The 24,066-nt window shown below is 47.4% G+C and overlaps 1 protein-coding gene across 3 annotated transcripts in view; it reads right to left on the reverse strand.

The window, feature by feature from the left end:
* Window positions 1-574: 574 nt before the first annotated feature.
* The window catches only part of LOC121578335 (protein TASOR), a 33,051-nt gene continuing 9,559 nt past the window's right edge, over window positions 575-24,066 (reverse strand). For 2 of the 3 annotated variants that reach the window (XM_041892649.2, XM_041892651.2), the window contains exons 10-19: window positions 8,711-8,814; window positions 6,330-6,433; window positions 6,157-6,229; window positions 5,745-6,010; window positions 4,990-5,551; window positions 4,446-4,762; window positions 4,144-4,267; window positions 1,909-3,852; window positions 1,592-1,714; window positions 575-1,315 (exon numbers count right to left, since the gene is read on the reverse strand). In XM_041892649.2, the coding sequence (XP_041748583.1) occupies window positions 2,657-3,852; window positions 4,144-4,267; window positions 4,446-4,762; window positions 4,990-5,551; window positions 5,745-6,010; window positions 6,157-6,229; window positions 6,330-6,433; window positions 8,711-8,814 (2,746 nt within the window). In that variant the 3' untranslated portion in view covers window positions 575-1,315; window positions 1,592-1,714; window positions 1,909-2,656. The remainder of the gene's footprint in view (window positions 1,316-1,591; window positions 1,715-1,908; window positions 3,853-4,143; window positions 4,268-4,445; window positions 4,763-4,989; window positions 5,552-5,744; window positions 6,011-6,156; window positions 6,230-6,329; window positions 6,434-8,710; window positions 8,815-24,066) is intronic. The other variant, XM_041892650.2, reaches the window with a different exon arrangement.

A 24,066-nucleotide genomic window follows, 5' to 3' on the forward strand; every position in this document is an offset into this window, starting at 1 on the left:
TGGCCTGGAGCGCCAGTAAAAAGTTTGGACACACCTACTCATTCAAGGGTTTTTCTTTATTTTGACTATTTTCTACATTGCCATAATATGGACTTGGTCTTTTACCAAGTAGGGCTATCTTCTGTATACCTTGTCACAACACAACTGATTGGCTCAAACGCATTAAGACAGAAATAAATTCCACAAATTGACTTTTAAGAAGGCACACCTGTTAATTGAAATGCATTCCAGGTGACTATCTCATGAAGCTGGTTGAGAGAATGCCAAGAGTGTGCAAAGCTGTCATCAAGGCAAAGGGTTGCTATTTGAAGAATCTCAAATATAAAATATATTTTGATTTGTTTAACACTTTTTTGGTTACTACATGATTCCATATGTGTTATTTCATAGTTTTGATGTCTTCACTATTATTCTACATTGTAGAAAATCGTAAAAATAAAGAAAACCCATTGAATGAGTAGGTGTGTCCAAACTTTTGACTGGTACTGTACATAGAAAATCTCAGTTGACCAACAGCCTATTGACCAAACAATCAACCAGTCGACTAAATGGGGTCAGAGCTAATATATATATACCTATTTTCATTTTCGTTTTAATTTCTTTGCTTTCAGGCCCACAGAGAAGGGATGGTATGGGGAGGGTTTTCTCTGGTCGACGGGAGGGGTGGAATACATGTGTTGCTATGTGGGGTGGGAAGGGGTGGAATTCATGGTTTCCGGGTTGTGGGGAGTTGGGGGTGTAGGCCCACCTCTCTTTGTTTCTCTTTTCTTTACATACCAATTTTATTATTACAAAATCCTGTGTGATCAATATGAACATTTCTCTGTATGTCTAAAATAAAAAATAATTGTGGCAACCTACGGGTACATGTGGTATAAACTGTGTAAAGCGACATGAATATTGTACCTGTAACTCCCCCAACCCAAAAAATGACAAAGCAAATAAAAAACTGGTCCAAAAAATAAATTAAAGACAATTAACAAATTATTCAGTGGATTATGATAATTATCTGGTAAAAATGTGTAGGTGCAAAAACATACGTTTGTACCCCCTATTTTAAAATTTGCTCCATGGCTCAGGCACCCAAAGTGGATGTCCAAAGTCTGTTTGGCTCACCTCAGTCACGACTCGTAAAGAGGAAGAACATTTGCAGGTGTTTCTGATTAATAAATAATGCCATGCTGGTGGATAGCAACATTCAAATAAAACCCAGCCCAGAAAAGAAACGTTGTCTGAAAAGTATTTGCACATCATCTCATTATTGACTTCAATCATTGTCCAACATCGTGGGTACGCTCTGGACGTCGTCTTTCAGCTGAAAAAAAAAATAGATTTTCACTGTTGTGGTACTTTAAAATCTTCTGAGAAGTCACAGAGTGACTTCTCAGAAGAGGGCCATGTCAAAATGCTGAATTTTTGCACTTTACTAAGTCTTTATTCATATAAAAAATCAGATGTATTGAATTAAGGGCACTTCTTATAATGTAACAGGCTTTTAAAATCCAATATTGGTGCACAATTTCTACTTAAAATATCAAAGGGACACAAAAGGGACTCATTTTGTGGAATGACTAATATTGTTGTCGTGTACCTTATGAACGTGAGCTGCGATTTCCATGATCTGCATGAGAACCATTCGTTTTTCCATCCGGTTCTCTCTTTCCAAGAACCTCTCAGGACTGTGTTCTACGTTCCCCAACCTCTGGAGGTACTCCTGGTAGCACAATGAGAGAAACAAGGTCTGTTTCATACAGTGACACTGCCCATAAACATGCAATGAAAAGAGAGAGGTTGGTGTGTGTGACTGCATATGTGCACCCCATTCAATTACTCAAATGTAGTTATAAAGCCCTTTTTACATTAGTAGTTGTCATAAAGTGCTTTACAATAACCCCAAATGTTTAGTACCTTGATATGGTGGGAGACCTCCCTTTCCCCCTCCTGGGTGTGGATGTAGAATTGAGTTGTAGAATGTAGAATTGAGTTCTTCTGGACATCTTTTATAATCTCCACAACGTTACTGAACAGCTCAGGCTTCAGCGGGCTGATCAGCCTACTGATGACTGCAGGCGGAGCTGGCCCTGAGCCTGGGACAGGCCCTCCCACCCCAATCATCTGAGTGAGAGGAGGTGGAGCCTCCATGGTGGCTGCTGAAACCGGAGGATCAACAATTATGACATCGTCTTTTGATTGAAACATTGCACTCGTTTGTGGCTTGAACTTTCCTTGTAGCCCTCGAGTATCTAAGTCAGTGTTCTTTGTTGTGGTTGTCCACTTATTTGCTTTTGACATAGGACTTGGCTTACATGTTCCCAGTTGCTCTCGACAGTCTGAGTCAGGGTTCTGTGTTGTTGTTTGTGTTGTTGTTGTTGTCCACTAGTTGTCCAGTGCCAGTGGTTGGATGTGGAGGGGCGCTAGACTGGAGCTCAGCTGAGATATAGGTAGCCCTGTCTGGGGTGGGTTGTTGTAGAGGGGAGTGGTAACATTATTCTTATTATTACTATTAAACTGAGACACAGCTGAGGGAAACTGATAAACTGCTAAAGAGCTGTAAGTGTTTGAACTAGCAAAGTTAAGGCCAGGGCCAGAAGGAGGGGCAAGAGAGTGGCGGTTGCGGACCGAATGAGACACAGGTAGAGAACTGTAAGAGTTTAAACTAGCAGGACCAGGGGCAGACAGGGAAGGAAGGAGGGTGAGGGCTTGGGACAGAGTGAGAAACAGGGCCACGAGAAGAAGGGTTCCCGTTGTATGTAGTTATATGAACGTGGTTAGCATGGTGGTGGTTATTGTTAGATAAGACCAGGGGAGGGTCAGTGGCCACCATGCTAGGAATCCATTGCTCTTGTGTGTCTATGACGGTGCCCATGCGGTCTCTCAGGGAGCTGACGTAGGCCTGCATAGGAGGGGACGAGTTGTAGAAGGAGACGTACTCAGAGAAGGGCAGGATGGGGGACTGGCCTGGAAGACTCTGGCTCGGGATCAGGAGGGAGCTGTAGTGGACACTCTCTCTGAGCAGGAGGATCTGCATCTCTGTAGAGAAGTCGCTGAACTGCTGGTCCAGGACACAGTCCACTCTGCTCAGCACGGGCCTCTGGACGGGAGGAGGATTTTGGACAGGAGTCTGCTCAGGAGAACTGAGGTCAGGAGAGGGTGGTGACACCTCTTCTGTCTGCTTTATAATGGTCTCCTTCTCCACCTTTTCTTCCTCCACCTCATCTTCCGTTTCCTCCTCCTCATCTACCACTTCAATCACATCGTCCATCTCCTCCAGCTCTTTTGCTTCCTCCTCTACTTCTCCTTCCTCCCCCTCCTCCTCTTGTCCAACATCCATTGTGCTTGGATCTTCAGCAACCACGCCAGATATAACGTTTCCTGTGCTGCCTTCAGCCTGTTCCTGCCCAGCCTCCACAGGGCTAAGGATAGTAGGGGTTGGTTCTCCAGCTGGCTTTGACTCAGGTAAGGGGCTGCGGCACTTCTCTAGTAGCCTGGCGCTCTCTGGAGCAACAGGGATTTGAAGGAAGCTCTGGTTTGTGCTCGTCTTCTTGTCTGTGCTCGTCTTATGGTTGTCGCATATTTCTGTGGGGTCACAGGGGTTTTCAGCTAATTGCTCATCATCCTCCATGGGACCGGGGTTGGAGCAGGGGCTTGGGTAGGGGCTGTGCTCTTCTGACTCCTCTAGGGGAGGACTGAAGCTATGCTGTGGGAGCTCCTCTAACAAAGGGTTGATGCTTCTTTCCCGTCGTTCCGGGACACAGGGGGGGTGGCTGCTGTTTGCCATGGGGATCTGGGGAACCAAGCGTGGGTCCTGAGGGATGTCCTCCTCTCTCTGGCAGTACTTCTTTGACTTCAGCCCTGCACAGGAGTAAAGGGTATTAGTAAATATCATAATAGTTTCACATATCAGCCAGATTTTCTCACAGAAATGTAAATATATATGCATATATATTTCTTTCAAAATATTTCACTGAACTAGTGCACACTACTGGGAAAGGGGTCAAACTGCAGCCTATGTGTTATGTGATAGTCCATACCTGTGGGGATATCCCATTGGGACATATTGCTTTAACTACGTGATACGTGCCTTGACCGGGAAAAACTCTTGCCCGGCCCGAGTTATACTGTATGTGCAGTGATGGTCCGTACCTGTGATGGGGATGAGGACCCATGGTATCTGTTCTTCCCCCTGATATTGGGACTGTGATCTTCTGGGCGTTTCACCATTGGAACTGGGGCTGAAGCCCTCCAGACTGCTCACGCTGCCTGCTGTCTGCTCTCTCACACACACACACGCACACAGAGAGAGAGAGAGACAGGACAATACGAAGTTATGTACACATATTGCACTCACACTTTCACAGTCATTGAACTGGTTCTAGAATAGATCAATTAAGTGGAATGGCTTGAGCAGAGGAAATGTTTAGGAAACAAAGGTATCGACTTATTACCTCCAAGTAGTCAGCCTTGTCCTGCAGGCCCCTACAAGGTCGTTTCCTCAGGTCAATGTCCTGATTGGGTGGCAGGCCCAGCTTGATCATCCTATCAAACAGCAGAACTTTAGTCTGCTCCGTCCCCTCTCTTGACCCTCCTCCTCTCCCCTCAGAGCTCCCTTGTTTTGCTGCGTTACTCAGGCTGGTTAACATATTTAATAACTTGACAGCAGCCTCCGAGCGGTCTCTCCTCAGGTCCACGTCTCTCAGACCAACACTCGGCAGCATCACAGAGGACAGACAAGAAGGGCTCTGGCCCTCTTCAGCAGCTGCTGCTGGGAGGAAGAGAGAAAAGAAAAGAGAGATAAAAAATACATTTACTGCATTCATTTCCAAACACTTTGTGGATCTCTTTTGCTAGGTGAGCCAGCATCCATGAAACACATCTGAGGAACTGGATTTAACATCTGAAAGACTGGATTTCAAGTTCATTTAAACTCGTTTCCACTACTTATACCTAAGGCCAAAATTATGCCCCAACCCTCAGCAAGGCCTTCCATACCTGTTCTGCTGTCCCTTCCGCCCCTCTCCTGTGAGGCCTTCTTCAGGTAGTTCAGAGTCCTCTCTGCAGTCTCCCTTTCCAGCTTCCTCTTCAGTCCTCGGGGGTCCAACCCTCCTGCCCCCTGCTTTCGTCCTCCCTGCGCCACTCCCTTCTTCTGGACGTCCCCCTCTGCGTTCCTCCGACACAGTATCAGGTTAATCAGCTCCTTCACCTTCTGAGGGTTGGCGACAGTGGGAGATTGACAGGGAGAGTGGTTGACCTGGACCACCGGGGGCTGGGCAGCAGTGGCACCGTAAGTCTTTACCTCCGACCCTACCACTGGCTTGTCACCGCTGGCTCCACTACCCTCCCAGTCCATTACAGGGCTGTTGTCATCAGGCACAGTGCCGTAACTCTCTACCATCTCCTTGGCTCGGACCACAGGCATGGTGTAGAGGTTGGGGTTGTAGACGTAGGAGCGCAGGTAGCCCTCCATGTTGAGTTTGTGGTGTTTGGGAGCTGGGAACAGCTTCCCCCGGTCATCCAGCTTGGCGTCGTATTCAGTCATGGGGATGTGGCGGAGCTAGAGAGGAGATGATACAGTACTTTACTGTATTCTTGCATGGAAGTAAGCTACATGTCACACAAAAAGGTACACAGTAAAACACCACATAACATACAACACATCACAAAACATCAATAACATACACATATGGCTAGTCAAAATCTAGTGAAAAGTTTGACTAGTCAAAACACATACAATCACACATTTATACCTTTCCATTGTGGAGTCCACTGAGGTAGTCCCTGGCCTGGCGCTCGACCCCGGCCGAGAGGTCGGCGGGCGGGTTGCAGCGCACCTTGACCAGGGCGTGATGCAGGGCCGGGACAAAGCTGTTCAGCTGGGGCATGGCGGGGTCACGGGAGGACGTCTGCAAAGGCTCCTGAGTAGCTGGACACATTGTACTGTATTTTGCCACATCCCTGGACTCTTGAAAAACGAATAGTGCTTTAAGGCACTTTTTCAACCCATCTCTTCTTTCTAAAAAAAATAATTAAAAAAAAGGTTAGTAAATAATTAGTGAATGACTATGTAACACGTTAACACTATCTTATTACAGTTACTACACAGGCATAGAACAACTTCATGTAAAGTGTCACCACATTATACACTATGATTTGACTTACCAGTTGGAGTGGCCATCTGAACTGAAGAGAGGAGGAACAGGAACCCTTTGTCAGCCAACATGTGGACAAGAACCTGTACATAGAAGAGGTGTTAGAGCAGGGCTGGAGCAAAAGCCTGCATTCCCAGTAGGAGGAGTGTTGGTCTAATTAAGATGTGCTGGACCTGGACCTACCAGTCTCTGTGTCTCCAGGCCTTGAAGCAGTGCTGCCAGACTGTCTCCCGACTTGCTCTTATCCACCACCTCCAGCAGGCTGCAGTGTGTCCCACTCTTCAACACTACAATACAAACACACACCCACACACATTACGTACTCCTGAGTGGCGCAGTGGTCTAAGGCACTGCATCGCAGTGCTAACTGTGCCACTAGAGATCCTGGTTCGTATCCAGGCTCTGTCGCCGCCGGCCGCGACCGGGAGACTCATGGGCGGCGCACAATTGGCCCAGCGTCGTCCAGGGTAGGGGAGGGAATGGCCAGTATAAAAAAAATATGTATTCACTAACTGTAAGTCGCTCAGGATAAGAGCGTCTGCTAAATGACTAAAATGTAAAATGTAAATGTAATTACAGAAGAGATGTTAGAAGCCCTGTGAGTATCAGTGAGTCTTCTTCAAATTGAAGAAAATGGCAGGAACAGCTGAGTATAGACACATGAAATTTAATTGGATTAATTGTTGGAGTAGAGAAACACGAGTTTGTATGACTCCGGGTCAAAATTCCACAAAGAACCAGCTAAAAAGAGGACCATTTGCATGTCAGGTAAAATAACAACCCAATGTTAATCTCCCAGGGCAAACTAGCTAGCAACAGCTAGCTAGCTAAATGTCCATGAATGTTTCATGTGTGTTTCGACCTGCCCAGAAATTAACATAATTTATTTTGATATTTTAACATGCGTGTCATGATCGCGTCTGGTGGAGATAGACAAAAATCAACATGTGCACACATGGCCAGTGTAGTCAGCAACTAAGAATGACAACAGGTACCTACAGTGAGGGAAATAAGTATTTGACCCCTCTGCAAAACATGACTTAGTACTTGGTGGCAAAACCCTTGTTGGCAATCACAGAGGTCAGACGTTTCTTGTAGTTGGCTACCAGGTTTGCACACATCTCACGAGGGATTTTGTCCCACTCCTCTTTGCAGATCTTCTCCAAGTCATTAAGGTTTCGAGCCTGATGTTTGGCAACTCGAACCTTCAGCTCCCTCCACAGATTTTTTATGGGATTAAGGTCTGGAGACTGGCTAGGCCACTCCAGGACCTTAATGTGCTTCTTCTTGAGCCACTCCTTTGTTGCCTTGGCCGTGTGTTTTGGGTCATTGTCATGCTGGAATACCCATCCACGACCCATTTTCAATGCCCTGGCTGAGGGAAGGAGGTTCTCACCCAAGATTTGACGGTACATGGCCCTGTCCATCGTCCCTTTGATGCGGTGATGTTGTCCTGTCCTCTTAGCAGAAAAACACCCCCAAAGCATAATGTTTCCACCTCCATCCATGTTTGACGGTGGGGATGGTGTTCTTGGGGTCATGGGCAGCATTCCTCCTCCTCCAAACACGGCGAGTTGAGTTGATGCAAAAGAGCTCGATTTTGGTCTCATCTGACCACAACACTTTCACCCAGTTCTCCTCTGAATCATTCAGATGTTCATTGGCAAACATCAGACGGGCCTGTATATGTGCTTTCCTGAGCAGGGGGACCTTGCGGGCGCTGCAGGATTTCAGTCCTTCACGGCGTAGTGTGTTACCAATTGTTTTCTTGGTGACTATGGTCCCAGCTGCCTTGAGATCATTGACAAGATCCTCCCGTGTAGTTCTGGGCTGATTCCTCACCGTTCTCATGATCATTGCAACTCCACGAGGTGAGATCTTGCATGGAGCCCCAGGCCGAGGGAGATTGACAGTTATTTTGTGTTTCTTCCATTTGCGAATAATCGCACCAACTGTTGTCACCTTCTCACCAAGCTGCTTGGCGATGGTCTTGTAGCCCATTCCAGCCTTGAGTAGGTCTACAATCTTGTCCCTGACATCCTTGGAGAGCTCTTTGGTCTTGGCCATGGTGGAGAGTTTGGAATCTGATTGATTGATTGCTTCTGTGGACAGGTGTCTTTTATACAGGTAACAAGATGAGATTAGGAGCACTCCCTTTAAGAGTGTGCTCCTAATCTCAGCTTGTTACCTGTATAAAAGACACCTGGGAGCCAGAAATCTTTCTGATTGAGAGGGGGTCAAATACTTATTTCCCTCATTAAAATGCAAATCAATTTATAACATTTTTGACATGCGTTTTTCTGGATTTTTTTGTTGTTATTCTGTCTATCACTGTTCAAATAAACCTACCATTAAAATTATAGACTGATCATTTCTTTGTCAGTGGGCAAACGTACAAAATCAGCAGGGGATCAAATACTTTTTTCCCCTCACTGTATGTCGTACAACATAGGAGCATAGATCGCAGTGTGACTGCGCAGTCTTTTACTTTTCGCTGAGCATACAGTACTGTGTATATTTTTGATCTCGAGCAGTAGTGTAATGATCACTCTTGTAATGTGTACCTTGGTGGCTGTCTGCATACAGGTTCGAGGAGAACAGAGCTGAGGGGATCATCTGAGTTACCTGGTCCATACTCATCACCAAACCCAGCTCCAGCTTCTCTGGCCTAGAACGGACACACAAAGACAGAGGTTCATTTTCTAACATTGAATCCTCTTCATATGGATATTATTATACTGAACAAAAATATAAACGAAACATGTAAAGTGTTTCATGAGCTGAAAAAAAAAAATTCCAAATGTTCCATATGCACAAAAAGCTTATTTCTCTCAAATGTTGTGCTCACTGTTAGTGAGCATTTCTCCTTCGCTAAGATAATCCATTCCCCTGACAGTGATGGCATATCAAGAAGCTGATTAAACAGCATGATCATTACACAGGTGCCCCTTGTGCTGGGGACAAAAGGCCACTCTAAAATGTAGCATTTATTTCTGTAATAAAACACTATTGTGGGAAAAACTCATTCTGATTGGCTGGGCCTGGCTCTCCAGTGGGTGGGCCTGGCTGCCAAGTGGGTGGACCTATTCCCTCCCAGGCCCACCCATGGCTGCACCCCTGCCCAGTCATGTGAAATCCATAGATTAGGGCCTAATGAATTTCTTTCAATTTACTGATTTCCTTATATGAACTGTAACTGTAAAATCTTTGAAATTGTATATTTTCGTATTTTTCATATCCAGACAGGAACTATTATTTTAACAGGTGACTTAAATTATACATTTCGATAAGATTGACAGACGTAGTAATAAAAAATATAAAACCGTTTTTTTGTATTATTATTATTTTTATTTAATTTTTTTAAACAGAAATACCGTATTTACATAAGTATTCAGACCATTTGCGATGAGACTTGAAATTGAGCTCAGGTGCATCCTTTTCCCATTGATCATCCTTGAAATGTTTCTACAACTTGATTGGAGTCCACCTGTGTTAAATTCAATTGATTGGACATGATTTTGAAAGTCACACACCTGTCTATACAGTGGGGGAAAAAAGTATTTAGTCAGCCACCAATTGTGCAAGTTCTCCCACTTAAAAAGATGAGAGAGGCCTGTAATTTTCATCATAGGTACACGTCAACTATGACTGACAAAATGAGAAAGAAAAATCCAGAAAATCACATTGTAGGATTTTTAATGAATTTATTTGCAAATTATGGTGGAAAATAAGTATTTGGTCAATAACAAAAGTTTCTCAATACTTTGTTATATACCCTTTGTTGGCAATGACACAGGTCAAACGTTTTCTGTAAGTCTTCACAAGGTTTTCACACACTGTTGCTGGTATTTTGGCCCATTCCTCCATGCAGATCTCCTCTAGAGCAGTGATGTTTTGGGGCTGTCGCTGGGCAACACAGACTTTCAACTCCCTCCAAAGATTTTCTATGGGGTTGAGATCTGGAGACTGGCTAGGCCACTCCAGGACCTTGAAATGCTTCTTACGAAGCCACTCCTTCGTTGCCTGGGCGGTGTGTTTGGGATCATTGTCATGCTGAAAGACCCAGCCACGTTTAATCTTCAATGCCCTTGCTGATGGAAGGAGGTTTTCACTCAAAATCTCACGATACATGGCCCCATTCATTCTTTCCTTTACACGGATCAGTCGTCCTGGTCCCTTTGCAGAAAAAACAGCCCCAAAGCATGATGTTTCCACCCCCATGCTTCACAGTAGGTATGGTGTTCTTTGGATGCAACTCAGCATTCTTTGTCCTCCAAACACGACGAGTTGAGTTTTTACCAAAAAGTTGTATTTTGGTTTCATCTGACCATATGACATTCTCCCAATCCTCTTCTGGATCATCCAAATGCACTCTAGCAAACTTCAGACGGGCCTGGACATGTACTGGCTTAAGCAGGGGGGACACGTCTGGCACTGCAGGATTTGAGTCCCTGGTGGCGTAGTGTGTTACTGATGGTAGGCTTTGTTACTTTGGTCCCAGCTCTCTGCAGGTCATTCACTAGGTCCCCCTGTGTGGTTCTGGGATTTTTGCTCACCGTTCTTGTGATCATTTTGACCCCACGGGGTGAGATCTTGCGTGGAGCCCCAGATCGAGGGAGATTATCAGTGGTCTTGTATGTCTTCCATTTCCTAATAATTGCTCCCACAGTTGATTTCTTCAAACCAAGCTGCTTACCTATTGCAGATTCAGTCTTCCCAGCCTGGTGCAGGTCTACAATTTTGTTTCTGGTGTCCTTTGACAGCTCTTTGGTCTTGGCCATAGTGGAGTTTGGAGTGTGACTGTTTGAGGTTGTGGACAGGTGTCTTTTATACTGATAACAAGTTCAAACAGGTGCCATTAATACAGGTAACGAGTGGAGGACAGAGGAGCCTCTTAAAGAAGAAGTTACAGGTCTGTGAGAGCCAGAAATCTTGCTTGTTTGTAGGTGACCCAATACTTATTTTCCACCATAATTTACAAATAAATTCATTAAAAATCCTACAATGTGATTTTCTGGATTTTTTTCTTCTCAATTTGTCTGTCATAGTTGACGTGTACCTATGATGAAAATTACAGGCCTCTCTCATCTTTTTAAGTGGGAGAACTTGCACAATTGGTGGCTGACTAAATACTTTTTTCCCCCACTGTATATAGGGAGCTGGTCTCTGAATGGGGGTTGCCCACCGTGCCACTGCCATCTCCGCTACACGTCACCTCACTGGACAATAAACCCCTTGGATCAGGCACTATTACGCACGTAATAGTGCCTGATCCGTACACGTGAGTACGCAGATCTCTCCGATGTCTTCTCTTCATTAAAGGCTACGTGTCTCCCTCCTCAGAGGCCCTGTGACTACGCCATTGACCTGCTGGAGGGACAACACCCCCCAAAGAGTCGCATTTACCCCCTTTCCATGACGGAGACTGAGGCCATGGAGAAGTATGTTGTGGAGACCCTGAAACAGGGGATCATCAGACGCTCTACCTCTCCTGCCTCCGCCAGCTTCTTTTTCGTGGCCAAAAAAGATGGAGGACTGAGACCATGCATTGACTACAGGGGGCTGAACGCAGTCACCACCAAGTACCGGTTCATCCTCCCTCTGGTTCCGTCGGCCATCGAGCAGCTACGAGGGGCCCGGTACTTTACCAAGTTGGACCTGAGGAGTGCCTACAACCTGATCCGAATCCGGGAAGGGGACGAGTGGAAGATGGCATTCAGCAGTACCTCAGGCCACTATGAATACTGCGTCATTCCCTACGGCCTCGCCAACGCACCTTCTGTGTTCCAGTCCTTCGTCAATGACGTGTTCCGGGACATGCTGAGTAGACAGGTGGTGGTGTACATCGACGATATCCTGATCTACTCTGATCTACTCAGCTACGTTCGAGGAGTATGTCAGGGATGTCCGAGCTGTCCTACTCCTCCGGGAACACAGCCTGTTGGTGAAAGGGGAGAAATGCGAATTCCACCAACAGGCCATCTCCTTCCTGGGATACCGGATCAGTCCTCAGGGGGTGTTCATGGAAGGAGTGAAGACGGACGCCGTCAGGTCATGGCCAGTTCCCACCACCATCAAGGGCCTACAGAGCTTCCTGGGCTTCGCTTATTTCTACCAGCGTTTCATCAGGTCCTTCAGCTCCATAGCCGCCCCGCTCACCTCTCTCCTTAAGGGGGGGCCTCAGAAACGGGCCTGGAGCCCTGAGGCTGACGCTGCCTTCAAGAGGCTGAAGGAGAGATGATCCCTCTTGTCCTTTCATCATGGAGGTGGACGCATCGGAGGAGGGCGTGGGTGCGGTCCTCTCCCAGCGGCACGGTAAGCCAGAGAAAATGTATCCCTGTGCCTTTTTCTCTAAAAAGCTTACCCCCACAGAGAGGAACTATGGAGTTGGAGACAGGGAGCTGTTGGCGGTGGTCTTTGCTCTGGAGGATTGGAGACACTGGCTGGAGGGTGGAGTCCATCCATTCCGGATTATTACTGACTATCAGAATTTGGAGCACATGAAACGGATCAACTCTCGTCAAGCCAGGTGGGCCTAATTTCTCACTCGCATCCAATTCATTCTGTCCTACCGCCCAGGATCCCAGAATGTGAAGGCAGACGCACTCTCCAGGATGCACCATACCAGAGAAAGGAAGGATCTGGGGGGTCCTATCCTGCCCTCGTCTCTCATCGTTGCACCTGTCGTTTGGGATGTGGATGAAGACATCCGCCTGGCGGCTCAGGAGGACCCAGCACCTGCTGTGTATGTTCCCACCAGTCCCGTGACCGCTTGCTGATCTGGGCGCACACTACCCTTACGGCAGGGCATTCTGGTATTACGCGCACCCTGCATTCTCTAGCCCAAAAATACTGGTGGCCCACCTTGGCTTCTGATGTCTCCCGCTATGTCAACTCCTGTTCCGTGTGTGCCCAAACAAAGAGACCTCGGAACGCCCCGGCAGGCAAACTAGTTCCTCTCCAAGTGCCTCAGCGACCTTGGTCACACCTGTCCATAGACTTTGTCACCGACCTTCCACGTTCTGACGGCTTCACCACAGTCATGGTGGTCGTAGATCGGTTCTCCAAATCATGCCATTTTTTGCCACTAACTGATCTTCCTTCTGCTCTCCAGGTCCTGTTCCAACAGGTCTTCCGGCATTATGGACTTACGGAGGACATCGTCTCAGACCGTGGCCCCCAATTCACCTCCCGAGTGTGGAAGGCTTTCCTGGAGAAGATCGCGGCCACGGCCAGCCTCACTTCTGGGTATAGGCCTCAGTCGAATGGGCAGGTGGAGCGCATGAACCAGGAGCTGGGGAGGTTTCGTCGTTGCCACTGTCAGGACCGGAAGGTTGAGTGGGTGAAGTTTCTTCCCTGGGCAGAATATCCCTCGTTCACACCTCCACAGGGCTCACTCCCTTCCAGTGCGTCCTGGGGTACCAGCCGGCCCTGGCCCCTTGGACACCCAGCCAGAGCGATGCGCCCGCTGTCGACGAGTGGTTCCACAGGGCCGGACAGGTCTGGGACGCCGCCCATGTCCATCTCCAGAGGGACATTTGTCGGCAGAAGGATCAAGTCAACCGCCACCGCAGTGAGGCCCCTGTATTCCAGCCTGGGGAACGTGTCTGGCTGTCCACAAAAAACCTCCCTCTCCACCTGCCCTGCAAGAAACTGAGCCCCTGAGTTGTGGGGCCGTTTAAGGTCCTCCGGACGATAAATGAGGCATCATACCGGCTGCTCCTTCCCCCTCACTACCGTGTCTCACCCACTTTTCATGTGTCTCTCCTCAGGCCGGTGGTTCCTGGTCCTCTGGCGGATGCCACCCCCCGGGGTACGCCTCCTCCACCCCTGGACATTGACGGGAGTCTGGCGTATACACGTAGTCCTGTGTAGCTCAGTTGGTAGAGCATGGCGCTTGCAACGGCAGGGTTGTTGGTTCGATTCCCACGAGGGACCAGTATGAAAAAATGTATGCACTCATTAACTGTAAGTCGCTCTGGATAAGAGCGTCTGCTAAATTACTAAAATGTAAAATGTATGCAGTGAGGGACCTGCTGGACTCCAGGTTCCGTGGGGGACGGCTCCATTACCTGGTGGACTGGGAGGGGTATGTTCCTGAGGAGAGGAGCTGGGTTCCGGCTGGGGACGTTCTGGACCCCAACCTAATTCGGGACTTCCACCGTTGCCGCCATGACCGGCCCGCTCCTCGTCCTCGGGGTCGTCGTCCTGGCCGGTGACGTTCAGCCGCTGGAGCTGCGCGTCCGGGGGGGGGGAGATTAGTGGAACTCCGCAAATTTATCCTATATCTCTCCCATTACAAATTGATTTGGAGGATATTACTTTTCAACATTCATTTATAGTAAGTGCTACAACTACTATGGCGTTCATGGGAAGAGACCTTTTAAGTAAACTCGATGCAACCATTTTTTGTTCACCAGATGGCATCGAGGTATATGGAACAACATAGGCTATTTTATGAACAAAGGGCAGAAAGTAATTTTAATCTGAAAGGGTGCATAATAAATTACATGAATGTGTATGTTAAGTTGATATACGTTTGGATAATAACCTATGATATAACATTATATTGTGGTTCCATATATAAATGCCCATCATATAATGTCAAGGAGTGGTATGGAGAGCGTGAGGTTATTTTAGAGTGTATTGGAAAAGTAGGATGTTTTAAGGAGAGGCTTGACTTTGACGGGGTTTCCTGAAGGTTAGAGAACCGTTAAGGATCCAATGACAGGAAAGTCAGTGTCCTTGAAACTACGGTCTGTTTTTTAGGTTCCGCTGGGAGTTTATTTGAAGAAGTGGATTTGTGTTGAGTGAGGATACAATTTTTTTTTAACAAAAGGATTGTTTGATGTGAGTACCTAGGAGTTTCTAAAGTTCTATATGGAGTATGTGAAGATGTGAAAATAGGATGAAGTTTGTGGGTAATCGATTAATAGAAAGGTAATTAGAGTAATATGTATGTATTAACTTACTCACCCAAACGTAGACGTACGTCAGGGGTGGGAAATAATAAATAAAGGTTTTCTGAGTTTGTTCCGGTGATGGATAATTTGATAGAGATAAGGGTTAAGAAATGAACTGCCCATAAGGACTGGAATTTATAGACGTAACTTATAACATAGTACAAAGCCAATTTGGGGTTTCCATTAAACTAATTATCATTGCGGAGGTAAGGTGATGTAGTGAAGGAATTTCATTTTGTATCGGATGGTGTCAAGATCGTCATAAGAACCGGACCAAGGCGCAGCGTGATAGGCGTACATCTTTTAATTAGTACTTTAACAATAACAACAAAACGATACGTGAAGTCTAAAGGTTAAACACCACAAACCTATACAGATCAAGATCCCACAACTAACTGTGCCAAACAGGCTGCCTAAGTATGGTTCCCAATCAGAGACAACGAGAATCAGCTGCCTCTGATTGGGAACCACCCTGGCCAACATAGATCCACACGATCTAGAACATAAACTAACACCCTGGCTCAACCTTAAAGAGTCCCCAGAGCCAGGGCGTGACAGTACCCCCCCCCCAAAGGCGCGGACTGCGACCGCGCCTACCAAACACCACAGGGGAGGGGCCGGGTGGTCATTCCGCCTCGGAGGCGGATCCGGCTCCGGGCGTGACCACCCCTCTCTCTCTCGCCCTCGTGGTCTGGCCCTGCTGACCGGAGCTGGACTGAACACCGGTGGAGCGGATTGCTCTGGCTCCGGCGTGGAGCAATTGACCGGTGCCGGACCAGGCACAGGTGGAACAGGCACGGACCGTGCCGGACTGACGACGCGCACCACTGGCTTGGTGCGGGGAGCGGGAACGGGCCGGACCGGGCTGACGACGCGCACCACTGGCTTGGTGCGGGGAGCGGGAACGGGCCGGACCGGGCTGACAACGCGCACCACTGGCTTGGTCCGGGGAGCAGGAACGGGCCGGACCGGGCTGACGACGCGCACCACTGTCTTGGTGCGGGGAGCAGGAACGGGCCGGACCGGGCTGACGACGCGCACCACTGGCTTGGTGCGGGGAGCAGGAACGGGCCGGACCGGGCTGACGACGCGCACCACTGGCTTGGTCCGGGGAGCAGGAACGGGCCGGACCGGGCTGACGACGCGCACCACTGGCTTGGTGCGGGGAGCAGGAACGGGCCGGGCTGGCGACGCGCACCACAGGCTTGGTGCGGGGAGCAGGAACAGGCCGGACCGGGCTGGCAAAGCGCACCACTGGCTTGGTGCGGGGAAGGAACAGGCCGGACCGGGCTGGCGACGCGCACCATTGGCTTGGTGCGGGGAGCAGGAGGAACGGGCCGGTCCGGGCTGACGACGCGCACCACTGGCTTGGTCCGGGGAGCAGGAACGGGCCGGACCGGGCTGACGACGCGCACCACTGGCTTGGTGCGGGGAGCAGGAACGGGCCGGGCTGGCGACGCGCACCACAGGCTTGGTGCGGGGAGCAGGAACAGGCCGGACCGGGCTGGCGACGCGCACCATTGGCTTGGTGCGGGGAGCAGGAGGAACGGGCCGGTCCGGGCTGGCGACGCACACCACAGGCTTGGTGCGGGGAGCAGGAACAGGCCGGACCGGGCTGGCGACGCGCACCACTGGCTTGGTGCGGGGAGCAGGAACAGGTTGGACCGGGCTGGCGACGCGCACCACTGGCTTGGTGCGGGGAGCAGGAACAGGCCGGACCAGGCTGGCGACGTGCACCACAGGCTTGGTGCGAGGGACAGGAACAGGCCGGACCGTACTGGGAACACACACCACTGGCCTTGTGCGGGGATCAGGAACGGGCCGGACCGGACTGGTAACAAACCTCAGTACCTCTCGCCGTGCCAATACACTCTCCTTCCCCCTCATGACCAATGGCCCCCGTAACCTGGTGGCCTCCTCTCCTAGTCCACAAACTCGCCCTGTAGCTGCCTCCAGCAGCCCCGTCGTCCATGCCGTGTGCCCCCCCCCCCAAAAAATATTGGGGTTGCCTCTCGCCTGTCCGACGACGGCACGGTTGGCGCCGTACCTCCTCTCTCGCCAGGGCTTTAACTTTTGCCCATGGCCCTTTGCCCGCGAACATGTCCTCCCACAACCACCATTCGCCCACCTGGGACATCGCCAACTTCTCCAGTTCCTTTCCTGGTGTTTGCTCCTGAACACGCTGCTTGGTCCTTCTTTGGTGGGATCTTCTGTCACGATCGTCGTAAGAACCGGACCAAGGCGCAGCGTGATAGGCGTACATCTTTTAATGAGTACTTTAACAATAACAACAAAACAACAAAACGATACGTGAAGTCTAAAGGTTAAACACCACAAACCTATACAGATCAAGATCCCACAATTAACTGTGCCAAACAGGCTGCCTAAGTATGGTTCCCAATCAGAGACAACGAGAATCAGCTGCCTCTGATTGGGAACCACCCTGGCCAACATAGATCCACACGATCTAGAACATAAACCTAGAAAACTAAACCTAGAAACTAACACCCTGGCTCAACCTTAAAGAGTCCCCAGAGCCAGGGCGTGACAGATGGTGAGAAGATAAGCCAGTATAATTGCGCTATTTGTGTGTCATTTCAATAGCATTGGGGCAATGGCATAGAGTAAACAAATCTGGGTTTCTGAGTGTAATTCTACTGTTGGTATGTGTTGCTTAGACAGATACTACAAAGTATTTATTTTTGGTGATGTAGAATGGAAGATTTATCAGCGTGCTGGGTTCAAATTGAAGGACTCACTTATTTAACAGGAATAGCGAGACGATTTCGAGGTAGTCATTTTCTTTGGGTTGCCTAATGGTTTGCTAGATAAACAATTGAGAATGGTGGCGTAATGTCAATCAATAAATTGGATATTAATACTATGGATATAAATTAAATGTATGATTGTCAACTACAGCAAGTGTTTGGTTTGTTACTTGTAGCCTACTTAGAAAGGACAGTTACCCAGATCTGCTGACTTCTAGTAATGGCGGATTGGTATCATCTTCATTGATAAAGGGGATAATAATAGTATAGGGATGACACACAGAGAAGCGAGTGTCTTATCTTAATGGGAAGTGAAGCAAGGGGACAAAGAGAATAAAAAGAGTATTAACAAAACACCAGGGATTATGAAGCAGTGTTGGAAGGGAGCAGAGTATGAAAGATGGAGGAACTACAGAAATATTACTCACACAATATCGTAACAGATAAACTGAACCAATCATGAAGCTACAACAGCAATCTAGGATTGTGAAAGTTGTTAAGTTAGTTTTTAACCCTACGATAGAGGTAAAGGCAGAACGCTGTTTGAGAACGGTTTCTATTTGTTGTTTGGAGAGTTTCTAGGTGTTGATCAGTGGGTGTTAGCAACTGGGGTTCGCTGAATGTGAGACAGCTGTAAGTGTCATAATGGGTTAAGTTTGGTGTAACCGGATCACTGGTTGCTGTGGAAAAGGAGGAAGTCAAAGGGGGGTGAGTGTTACCGGTGTGAAATGGGTAGCTAGTTAGCGGCGTTAACTAGTAGCGTTTCGATAGGTGACATAACTTGCTCTGAGACCTTGAAGGAGTTTGCCTTGCTCTGCAAGGTCGCGCCTTTTGTTGAATGACGAGTAATGGTGCTTCGAGGGTGACTGTTGTTAATCTGTGCAGAGGGTTACTGGTTCAAGCCATGTAGGGAAGGAAGCAAAACTGTTACATGGATGCTGTTGACCTAGATCACTGGGTGAATTGATACGATTTTACAGAAGAGATTGTCCTACCAACCCATGGCGAATAGGATAACATAGTAATTCAAGTTGCATCTCTGTGAATAGATGTTTTGTTTGTTTTGACTATAACGTTACAATAATTTGTCACCTGATAAAGTACTGTTAGATGGAAAGACAGCGGTAGAGGATAATAGAGATTGTAGAGGGTTTTCTGTGTTAAAAGGAAAGTAGGTTAATTGGGAGATGAGAAATGTTGCATTGGATTGTTTGAGTAGACTGGTATTAAAATAATTATTTATAGTTAAGGTCAATGAAAAGCTATTATTAAGTAGTAGACGTTTGTGGATAGAATTGACTTATGCCATGATTTACTAAGCGTGTGAAAGAGTCGTGCTCGTTGTGCTATATCGGGATGTAAAGGACGCAGAGGGTAATGTGGAGCACATATCTAGATAGTTGAATAGGGAACGTTCTTTGACAATTTGTAATTATTATTATTAAATTCTATAGTTTGTTTAAACACCAGTGAATTATGCAGACAGTTAATTCATTCTAAAACCGATAATCTGTTTCTGGTACGTTGAACAATGGGAGGTCGTTTTTACTATTTGGCTGATGGAGAAGTAAAAATGTTTTGTAAGTTCTGAATTTATTAAACAATAGGGTTTTATTTTAAAACATCAATGCAACAAGTAAAGATGATTACATTACCGAAAAGGGGTTATAGGTTTGTAATAGTAGGTGTAGTCAGCTTAATGAAACATGGTATTGTCTGAGTTTTGAGTATAATTATTTGTTATAGGAGTGTGGAAGTACACTACAGTAGGTATGTTAAAGAAGACTTAGGCGATCACATCTCAAACAAATTGTTAATAAACGGTTGAAATCTAATATCATTGATTCTTTACGCGTAGTAATTGATTATATTTGTGAATGTCTCAAATATTACATATAGAGGGGTGACAGGAACAATCTAAGGGGTAAGTCATCCAGTAAAGATACCATGATGATTTGATATGGGATAAGATGAAGCCGATTTTGGGGGTTTGATAATCATTGTGAGACTTAAAAAGAATGAGGTATGAAGTAATCATTTAAAAATACTCATTGTAAACTCAAAGAACCTTGAGTGGTTTTCATCTTTTGAGAGATTTTATGTAATCTTCTTCTGGAGTAGTTATGAGGAATTAGATTGAAACAAACGATTATTGATGTGAGGTAGGATGGGGTATATCTGCATCATGTTTTGTGTGTAATTAATATTTTTGGATTGCTGATTATAATTAAATGTTAACGAAATGTGTACTTTCTCTTCCAGGAAAATGGGGATTTCCTTATCTCTCAGTGGGATGTTTCAAAAGTCTTTGGGCTAGGTGGAGCAGTTAGTCAAATTCGGCAGTCTTATAATTAGATCATAAGAGGGAGCTACTGAATGAAATAAGGCCTGGCCATTTTTGTTTGTTGTTTTCCAATATGGTTTTTCAGATAACCACACACAACCCACCTATTATAATGGTTATATAGGGTTTTGATTGAGATTTTAGGGGGTTTTAACGGGTCAGAGATGATAAGTCTTAAAGGAACACACACATGGAACTTTCTGAAGTTTTTTCTTTTTATGAGTGAGTTTTGGGTAAACACGTGATTTCCTTTGAGAATAAATGTAATAAGGACTTACTGTACACTGGGGATACACAACATTTATGAAATGTTTTGACTGTGGTTAATGATTAGTTTATACTATAGAATGGAACACTTCTTTGAAGGGTTTGAATGACCTCTGAACTCTGTCCTGACTTTCTAGTGTGAATTGATCACCCACACTGGAAAGCCAAGAGGCATGGGATGAGGAATTTAAGGTAATTTATTATACAGAGTTGAGGGTAATTTATAATACTGATAATTATGAAGAAGTTTATAATTTGGCAATAGTTATATATATGATGTGGACCATAATAAGGTCAGAGTGAAAGAGCTAGTACTGAATGAGGAAAACCTGGCGCTAGTCAAGTTTGATATTACTTGAATTACTTTATGGGATACAATTAAGTTGTCATTTTAATGTAATTTATTATTTTGGTTTAACAAACAATGTCGTTGTTTTGTTTTTGAAGTGGCGCAGTGGTCTATGCAGTGCTAGTTGTGCCACTAGAGATCCTGGTTCGAATCCAGGCTCTGTCGTAGCCGGCCGCGACCGGGAGACCCATGGGGCGGCGCACAATTGGCCCAGCGTCGTCCAGGATAGGGGAGGGAATGGCCAGCAGGGATGTAGCTCAGTTGGTAGAGCATGGCGTTTGCAACGTCAGGGTTGTGGGTTCGATTCCCACGGGGGGCCAGTATGAAAAATAAAAAAATAATGTATGCACTGTCACGATCGTCTACCAATGAGGAGGACCAAGGCGCAGCGTTGAATGTGAACATGATAAGACTTTATTAAATCAAGCACGAACAAAACAATAAACGACTCGTAACGTCCAACGGTAAACATATACCGACACGGAACAAAAACCCACAAACACAAAGTGAAAAACAGACAGTTAAATATGGCTCCCAATCAGAGACAACCAGCCAACCGCTGACACTCGTTGCCTCTGATTGGGAGTCACTAAGGCAAACATAGAAAAGAACAAACCAGAACCCCCAACATAGAAACACACCACATAGAACAAACACACCCTGGCTCAACAACTAGAGTCCCATAGCCAGGGTGTGACAGTACCCCCCCCTAAAGGCGCGGACTGCGACCGCGCCTCAAAAAGAGCAAAACAGGGGAGGGCTGGGTGGGCATACCTCCTCGGCGGCGGTTCTGGCTCCGGGCTTGACCCCCACTCCTTCTCTAACCCCCCAAAGTACCCCTGGTCCGGTCTGGCCCTGCTGACCAGAGCTGAACTGAACACTGGTGGAGCGGATTGCTCTAGCTCCGGCGTGACGCAGCACCTGACCGGTGCCGGACCCGCCACCGGTGGAACAGGCACGGGCCGTGCTGGACTGACGACGCACACCATTGACTTGGTGCGGGGAGCAGGAACGGGCCGTGCCGGGCTGACGACGCGCACCACTGACTTGGTGCGGGGAGCAGGAACGGGCCGTGCCGGGCTGACGACGCGCACCACTGACTTGGTGCGGGGAGCAGGAATGGGCCGGACTGGGCTGGCGACGCGCACCACAGACTTGGTGCGGAGAGCAGGAACGGGCCGGACCGGGCTGGCGACGCGCACCACAGACTTGGTGCGGAGAGCAGGAACGGGCCGGACAGGGCTGACGAAACGCACCACAGACTTGGTGCGGGGAGCAGGAATGGGCCGGACTGGGCTGGCGACGCGCACCACAGACTTGGTGCGGAGAGCAGGAACAGGCCGGACCGTACTGGGAACACACACCACTGGCCCTACGTGGGGATCAGGAACAGGCCGGACCGGACTGGCAACACTCGCCAGTACCTCTCGCCGTGCCTCTACATCTTCCACCCCCTCTTCGACCAGTGGCCCCCGTAACCTGGCGGCCTCCTCTGCCAATCCGCTGGGCCGCTCTGCCGCGGTCTCCTGCTGGCCCGTCGTCCACGGCGTTAGCCCCCCCCTAAACATTTTCGGGGCGTCTCTCCTACCCGTGGACCAGGTCTCCATGTCCCTCGCCAGCCGTTCGCCCTTCTGCCACAATGTCAAGCCCTTCTCTTCCTCACTCGGCTTGACCCAGTCGAGGAGGCGAAGGAGATCTGTCAGGGATCTCCCTGGCGATGGCTCCTGGACACGCTGCTTGGTCACATCTTGGTGGGTTTTTCTGTCACGATCGTCTACCAATGAGGAGGACCAAGGCGCAGCGTTGAATGTGAACATGATAAGACTTTATTAAATCAAGCACGAACAAAACAATAAACGACTCGTAACGTCCAACGGTAAACATATACCGACACGGAACAAAAACCCACAAACACAAAGTGAAAAACAGACAGTTAAATATGGCTCCCAATCAGAGACAACCAGCCAACCGCTGACACTCGTTGCCTCTGATTGGGAGTCACTAAGGCAAACATAGAAAACAACAAACCAGAACCCCCAACATAGAAACACACCACATAGAACAAACACACCCTGGCTCAACAACTAGAGTCCCATAGCCAGGGTGTGACATGCACTCACTAACTGTAAGTCGCTCTGGATAAGAGCGTCTGCTAAATGACTAAAATGTAAAATGAATCACGATGTGAGTCATGCGTCTAAAGGGGGGGAAGTACTGCTCACATTAGGTTTTTTTGTAAATATGAAAATTGTATTAAGAATATGAGCAGTAGACATTAATGTGTTAGGGGTTAGATTAAATATTTTAGGTGAAAATGTATTTGTGGTATAAGGCAGGATGTAGAGGAGGCCTGTCTATGAAACTAGTGACCTATAACAAGCTGCAAAAATGTGCACTTCCTAATATCAAAGCTTCTCCTGACTGAAAAGACGACAGGGTATAATAGCATACGGTGTCGCACCTAACAATGTTGCTAAGACTTTCTTCCCACGGGTGAAGGTCAGTACTAGGTGTTGCTGGCTACCTCGATGGAGGGGAAAGTAGCAGAAAGAGATCCCTGCATCTGTGTGTCCCACTGTAGGAGTGTTCCAACTCAGAGGAGGAAGATGGCACCGCCACGGCGGAGCATTGTTTTCTTTTGTGTCTGTGTCTGTCTTTCTTTGCATTAGGGACTCTCAACTTCCCTATTCGTACGCTGCAAGAAGGACACACTCCACAGAGCGATGTTGATAAATAGAGAAGGACTCTGCATGATCCTAGACCATAGTGACGGAAGAAGGTTCAGATCTAAAAGGACCATACATCGTCACCCAGTCTACACCAACGGATGTATGGATACAGGGGAGATCGACCTGGTATCATGTAAACCACTGCAACAGACTACTACGAGGAAACCGACGACTAGAGACTGACTGTCACGCCATTCATTTCCCTAACAGAAATTGGGAAGTATATTAGAAATTGGCATTAAGAATAATTGGTCGAACATAATCTTTTGTCATATAGTCAATGCTTATATGGATTTATTGGATTAGGAATGAACTCTATTAAACTGCTATGTGCTGTCTTCTATTGAGGTAAATACAGATGGTGTCTTGAATCATAGCAGGGATAATTTGGCCTAGAATGGTGTGAACCTAAATAAAAGAAACAACCTATGAACCGGCTGAAGATGAACATCAGAGGCGTTGAAGATGTTCCTGTACAGTACCACTTCTACCTGCAACCG

This window comes from Coregonus clupeaformis, chromosome 12 (genome assembly GCF_020615455.1).
Source record: "Coregonus clupeaformis isolate EN_2021a chromosome 12, ASM2061545v1, whole genome shotgun sequence".
In the NCBI taxonomy this organism is placed as follows: Eukaryota; Metazoa; Chordata; class Actinopteri; order Salmoniformes; family Salmonidae; genus Coregonus; species Coregonus clupeaformis.